The 7,112-nt window shown below is 40.6% G+C and overlaps 1 protein-coding gene across 1 annotated transcript; it reads right to left on the bottom strand.

Annotated features, from left to right (window-relative positions):
* Nucleotides 1–4,526: 4,526 nt before the first annotated feature.
* LOC116801540 lies at nt 4,527–5,589 on the bottom strand. The gene has a single exon (XM_032721836.1). The coding sequence runs from the start codon at nt 5,587–5,589 to the stop codon at nt 4,966–4,968; it is 624 nt and encodes a 207-aa protein (XP_032577727.1). The 3' UTR covers nt 4,527–4,965.
* Nucleotides 5,590–7,112: the final 1,523 nt, after the last annotated feature.

The raw sequence follows: 7,112 nt of genomic DNA, 5'->3' as shown, positions 1-7,112 counted from the left end.
TTGATGGGATGCCGTGGAAACAACTTGTCAAACTTATATTTTATGTACTCTAACTACTCTGTCAACTAGACTATTGTTCGTGGTGAAGTTAAATAGATTTCCTATTTGATGGTCCAGAGGTCTTACGTCTTCTGCAGAGGTACGCCTTGACACCTGTTAGGTAGATTATGTTGGAGAGCAATATGTATAATTAGCAATATATGTATAGCAATATGTTTGTAATTAAGAACAAAGATATTTACGGCTATGCTTCAGAGTCGAGCTGTGATTTATTGAGCAGCTTTGCAAGAACTGAAGTACAGACAATATTCTTTTCTTAGCTTACCCTACGCGACAATGCATCGCGAGATAAAGGCATGAGCGGCAAGATGACTCAGCATTACTTGCGGATGTCATGATTAGTTATATACCATAGAGCACCTGTGATTGTTCTTAGCGTCATAGACTGGGTTCTCTGCAATATTTAAATGTTAGAGTGTTAACTTGTACATGTAATCATTATATTTGTATATGTCGTATGCTCGTCTTCCGTTAGAGCGTAGCGCGTTTCGATGTTTTCGCAGGAGTTATCGGTTCCAACCGGCACGCAGACCCTCCAACTAAGCCACCCCGGTTTACCCTAGTAGGAGTACCAAATAACCAAAATATAAACAACGAATTTTATTAGGCCGCACAACGACCGTTCAGCGAACGGCCGTTGCCACCAAAAGAAATGTTTACATGACATTTTGACAGGAAACCCCTACTCCTCCTCCTAATAGGAGTTCGGCTCAGAAAAGAATTTTTTATTTATTTTTTTGTAGTAGCGTGCGTTTATTTATTTAAGATCAAGAGTAGGCAACACAGCACTTCGGAATTTCCCATAAATTCACCCACTCAAGAGTCTGCGACGCAGCACTTATGGATTAACACTTACACTTGTAGTATTTAAAACACTATGTATTTCCTATTTACTTCTCTCGGCAGAGGTATAATTGTGACCAGAGCTAGAATATAGAATCAGATCAGTTTTTGTGACCGAACAAGCCACACGTCTTCTTACTTAAATCGGAACTTGGATTTTCGGGCATTTACAGAAAACTTTAAAATTTAACCACGGCTTAAGGAACTCCGCATTCCTTAATCATAACTCATGCGATAACTCAAGCATACTGATCTGCTCGTTTTTCTAACTGCCCCGCATTTACCACAAACCACACTCGGCGACAACGTCGCGACGCATCGTCGTGCAGCTAGGCATCGTTTTCGCAACGCTCCAACAGTAACGGCGAAGAAACACAACCACAATGCAAGGACGCAAAACATAAAATGATGAAATAATTCGATTTTATGCTAAATATTTACACTATAAGAAATCAGCAATCTTAATACTCCTACATATATATTAGCGAAACGTTCAGTCATATCACTATTAAATATTTTATTAATAGTTTTTTAAATAAAGTTGGTCATTTAATAAGTTAATTGGTTGTTTGGTGATTTGTTCGCAATTCTTCTTCTTCTTATCTTCTATACATCAAAAGCACGTCACGTGATATAGCGCAGCAGAGACGTGAACCAAATAGGTCAGTCACTCTTAGAATTTATCTTGAATAACAATCTAGAAATCCTAAATGTCGGCAATGCTCCGACATTTGTTACTAGGGTAAGATCTGAGGTTCTGACACCTCCGACGGAAACGCCTAAGAGGTAGAAGGTGTAGAAGAGCAGGCCACTGACTGCTCCCTTCTATGGCCCAAGTACCTCATGAGCTGCAAAGGCAACTGAGGTACGCAAGCCATCATATGCGACCGTAACTGGGGCCATTAAGGTTGCGGTCGTACCAGAGGGGTACCACAAAGTCGTCCTCAGCAGTGAGAACCTCTCACAGCTCGAGGACGCACTACTGGAGGAAATAGTCCTAGTTTGGAGGAATCCACTTCAGGGTGGGCCACCTGATAGTGGACTGCCGCAACGCAACCACTGGTGAGTGGCTGCAACCAGCAGTCCCCAGCCTCAGTAAGTGGAGCGGTGTCTCCCTGGAGGTAAGGATGGGCGACGACCTGCCATCGTCACACAACATCACCATCTTCTACCCCAGGACAGGGGACAAAACAACAAAGTGGATCATAGAATTGACGTCTCATATCAAGAAAGAATGAGGGTGGTGGCTCGCTCCTCAGCCTTGGCATTGATGACAACTCATGCGCCAAGATTATCTTTAGTGACCACAAGTTGAGCTTCAGGTTTGGAGACATCTCAGTTTGTGGTCTAAAGAAGGCCAAAGCGATCAAATCCGGCACAAGACAGGTCGAGACTCCTCGAAATCCACCAGTCTCCGCGGAGAAGGATAAGCCCAATAAGATCTCCGAATCCAGCGACGATCTGGCGGATGATGAGGATCTTGATGCGACCATCATCGAGATGGGGGATCAGACCACGTTATCCTCTCAGGAGCTAGGCATGGAACTAGACCTGCTGAGTAAGGATGAAGCGATACCGGTGGATGGTGATCTGGGTATCTCCAGATCAGCAACGCCGACGATGGAGCCGATCATCTAATGGTCGGAAGTACAGGGATAGCTCAGGTGAACATCCATCGCGCCAAAGCGGCCTCGGCTGTGCTGGCAAGGATGTTCACCAAACAACATCTTGGGCTAGCCCTGGTACAGGAACCCTGGTATAACCAGGGAATAAAAGGACTGTACGTGAAGAACGCCAAGGTAATTTGGGATCAACGGTTCTTTAGACCTAGAGCCTGTATCCTGGCATGTAGAAGTATTAATTATTATATACTTACAGAATTTCTCACGCGGGACTGTGTACCGATCGTGGTAGAAGATGTGGGAGCAACCAAGAGGACTGTGGTGGCATCGGTATACTTTGCCGGTGACGAGGCGTGCCCACCGCCCGAAATCACTGCACTGGCAGAATACTGCAAGAGGACACACTCACCCATCATCATCGGATGTGATGCAAATGCACATTACGTGATATGGGGCAGCAGCGACGTAAATCAAAGAGGTGAGCCACTCTTAGAATAACACACTCTTGAATAACAATCTAGAAATCCTAAATGTCGGCAATGTTCCGACATTTGTTACCAGGGTAAGATTTGAGGTTCTGAACATTACAGACTTATTCGTTTTAACATAGGGCTAAATCTAGAATGTAGCGAGCGTAGGCGCAATCCCAGGAATACGAACTGGGAAGGGTTCATTGCCTCCTTACTGCGGAATCCAGCTTCCGCGTGCTACTAATTGGGCCACATCAAAATCAATAGTAACAACGGAGAGATTATGATGGGCAATTGGTACATTCCAGCCCTACAAATCTCCTGGTCCAGATGGCATACAGCCAATCCTGCTACAACGAGCGCTAAATCAGCTCGCAGTACCGATCCGGAAAATACTGATCAGCAGCCTAGCTTTAGGACACATACCTACTGCCTGGAGTATAGCAAAAGTGGTCTTCATTCCAAAAGCTGGAAAGAAAGACATCACTCAGCACTCTGATTGTAGAGCATCCGCTCCAACGGACGCAGCATGCCTACAGGGCGGGCAGATCAACTGATACTGCCCAATATCACCTGAAAAGCCTTATTGAGGATTCACTTACTCATAAGGAAGTGGCGTTATGTGCCTTTTTAGACATTTTTAGACATGTGCCTTTTCGACAATACCTCCCATGAGGCTGTCAACGCATCCCTGGCAAGAAGAGGACTAGATGCAACAACATCTAGGCGACCCATGGCCACTATAGGACAGTCGTCCGCAGTATCTACCACAAGGGGTTGCCCCCAAGGGGTGTCCTCTCGCCACGATTTGCTGGACAGACTGACCGGCAGAGGTACACTTTGCCAAGTCTATGCTGACGATATTGTCATTATAGCCAGAGGTAAATATGAGGAAACACTCTACGATATTATTCAACTGGGCCTCAATATGTCCAGCGAATGGTGCAAGGAAGTAGGCCTGAGCCTAAATCCAACAAAACTGTTATTGTTCCTTTCACAAATAGGTAGGTACAGAGAATGAAGGCAATAATATATATATATTATTAATATATATTCGAATCATTAAATACACCCTGCAACCAGCAGGGTTTATTGCCCATATCGCCCATTCTAAAATGTGTTATTTTTTTATTTTGTCTCATTTTTATTAGTCTTGTAAATTTATATCGATTTCCAAAAAATACTTTTTGTACGCCCACTCTTACGCCTACAAACCTCCCAGAACTACTATGCCCACACTTTTAAATTTGTTTCTCATTTTTTTCGCCAATAGATAATATCGGTATTCTAGAAAAATTATGAAATTTCGCGTTCGCTGACTAACAGAAAGTCGGAGAAGTCGACTCTAGCATTCCTATAGAATATCAGAGTGATTTGAAACTTTTTTTGTAAAAATAATTCTTTATTTATTTATTAGTTTATTTCCTGATGTAGCTACGCCCACTCTACCGCCCCAAACAACCCAAAAATGTCTCGGGCAAAATTTAATGAAAGGGCTTAAATCTTTTAATATTATTGTATGCCTTGCCATTTTCCAAATCGTAAACCCAATAAAACATATCGTTAAAAATCGGTACATAACCCTCGTCTTTTCATTGCTTAAAATGGCCAATAAAAAAAGCATATTAGCTTGACAGAGAGTTTTGTGCAATTGAAGAGAGAATTTTGAGAGCGATGGTGAGACGGAGGGAATATAGCAAGACAACAGAAGAGCAGATAGTGTCTGCTTGCTTTCATGAGAGCAAGGGTACTTAGCTGAACTTTGGACCTTGTGACTAGACCCATCATAGAATAATGTTGTATAATAATGTTATTTGTTAGTCTCATTGTTTTTATATATTTACTGCAAAGGTATATACGCGTCAGTTGCCGATGGATTTATATGGATGATGGATGAATATCTTTTACATTAAATAACTAAATGAGATATATTGATTATTTCAATATATGTTTTGTTTATTTTATAGCTTTTAAGGAAAATGACTCTGACCATTAAGCCATGAACTGAAGTGAACCGGTTGTAGATACGATATAGATAAATGATTTCTTGCTGGCGATAAGGATAAAACGTGCTGACCATTTCGAGTAATATGGCCAAGCTTGGCAGCTTCATTTTTAGTTTTTTTAATTTCAGCCGCAGCAAAATTAGCAGCTGCACGTGCCACCGCTGACTTGGATGCTGCAAGACGTCGTTCAATAGCCTCAGAGTGGTATATAGCAGACGCTGCTTGAGACTTTTGTTTCAATATTAAAGCTTGTGTTTGCTTTTCAGTGGCTATTCTTTGTTGATTTAACACATTTTCCTTTGCAGTCTCTAGTTGTTTCTGCGCAATAAAAACATTAGCAGAGGCCAGCTTAGCCACTGAAAAGGCGTTTAACACTTCACTGGTTGTGGGGCCAAGTCCAAGCGAAAGACTGTTGCTCCAACCTTGGTCCCAAAGCTGATGACTAAGATCTCTTGCAGTGCTTATCTCCTCCAGGGCGATTTCCCCCTTTGGTAACGTTATCGATCTGAAATCACACCGGACATTAACAGTGAATGCCATTATTGCCATCAATTGGACGACACCACAGCGATAATTTCTTATAGACATTTTAAGGTAAGGAAACAAGAGAAAATCAATAAGTACTGAACTTTTTGGCTGGTGCCAATACTATTTATAGGAAAAATTTCGTTTATACTAAATTGGTCACGTTTCTTATTTTAAAACTGTAATTGCTGTAACTATCAGACACACCGGTCACTTCGTAAAAAACCAGTTCGAAAAGAAATTTACCTTCAAAAAATGTGTGCAGCCGTCGATCTCAAGCTAGGAAAGACTTATGCCTGATGGGCTTAAATGATTTAAATGATGTCTTTTTCATTTGAATAACTTCTATAGTCAACTGTGGGCTTTTGGATGCAATGCACTTTGCATTGGCTTAATTTCATTATATTGTGGCCCTGCATTTATTTGTGGAACATTTAGCAATCTGTTTTAATTTGCTTTTACTTTAATTAATTGTGTAAGGCTCTATGTGTTTTATAGATTTATTTTCAAATATATTTTATAGATTTATTTCAAAATACAGGCGGAAACTGTTTATTACAAAAGGATTTGATTAAAAATGTTTGATATAATATTTTTGCTGATAAGTTCTCCAAATGAAATACATTATTTTCATTATTTATTAAATGTTCACAGTAATCGGTTAGTTATGTCATATTATAAAATAAAAAGACACATCATCATTTTTCTCGGTATGTCATAATTCTATTTTTTGTGTTTCCTTAAATGAATAAAAGTGTTGTTAGTCTGGCTGCTTCAACAAGCTAAAGATTTGATTGTGTAGTAGTAGAAGTAGTAATAGTAATTGTATATAAGTATATAAGGCTTTTAAGTAGTATAAGCCCCATTGCAATATTAGAATTTAAGAACTAATTATAAGAATCGCGAATGTAAATAGTATATACACACGTGCTGAATAAATGTAGAGTCAGTCGCGTTGAGCTGTCACGGAGAGCACACTAAAGCTCAAAAGTGGTAGGACCTACCCAAGTGATCGTTTCAAAATAAAAAGAAAAATCGGCATTAATGAATTGTAATCCTGGCAATTATACATTAAATGAACTAATAGCTCTGTGCGTGCAAAATCAACGCCACAGAACAAACCAGTAAATTGGACAAGGATGCAAACAACTACAACGGATAAGAAGAAAGTAGCGAAAACGAGACAGTAAGAGGCAACGACAACGACGGCGACCCGTTGACGGCGACATTTGCACATACATACAAAGGAATGCAAGAAACAGAAGGTTCGCGAAAAGTAACGGGATCTTGTAAAATGAATGTCAACAACAAAAATGAGATCGAGCAATGTTCTGAGAGGCAGATGGTGAGCGCCAGCAACAATGAGTCCAACAAATGTTTCGCGATCCCGATGGCTATCAACAATGATCCTGAGATGCAAATGGCTGGCAACAATAAGCAGGAACAATGTTTTGAAAACCAAATGATGCGCAACAAAGTAACTACGCAAGGCGGCGATGTTCAAAAACTGGAAAATGAGTTGAAAATATTGAAGCTGCAAAATGAGATCGACCAATCAAAAAATCAACAACGAAATTTTAAATGAG

The sequence above is a fragment of the Drosophila sechellia genome, chromosome 3R (assembly GCF_004382195.2).
Source record: "Drosophila sechellia strain sech25 chromosome 3R, ASM438219v1, whole genome shotgun sequence".
NCBI classification, from domain to species: Eukaryota; Metazoa; Arthropoda; class Insecta; order Diptera; family Drosophilidae; genus Drosophila; species Drosophila sechellia.
The sequence above is the reverse complement of the archived record's forward strand: the minus strand, read 5'-3'. Positions and strand labels throughout refer to the sequence as shown.

What these genes read in the sequence shown, in the direction of transcription:
- LOC116801540 (XM_032721836.1), bottom strand. Translation starts at nt 5,589, where the DNA reads ATGTCTATAAGAAATTATCGCTGTGGTGTCGTCCAATTGATGGCAATA.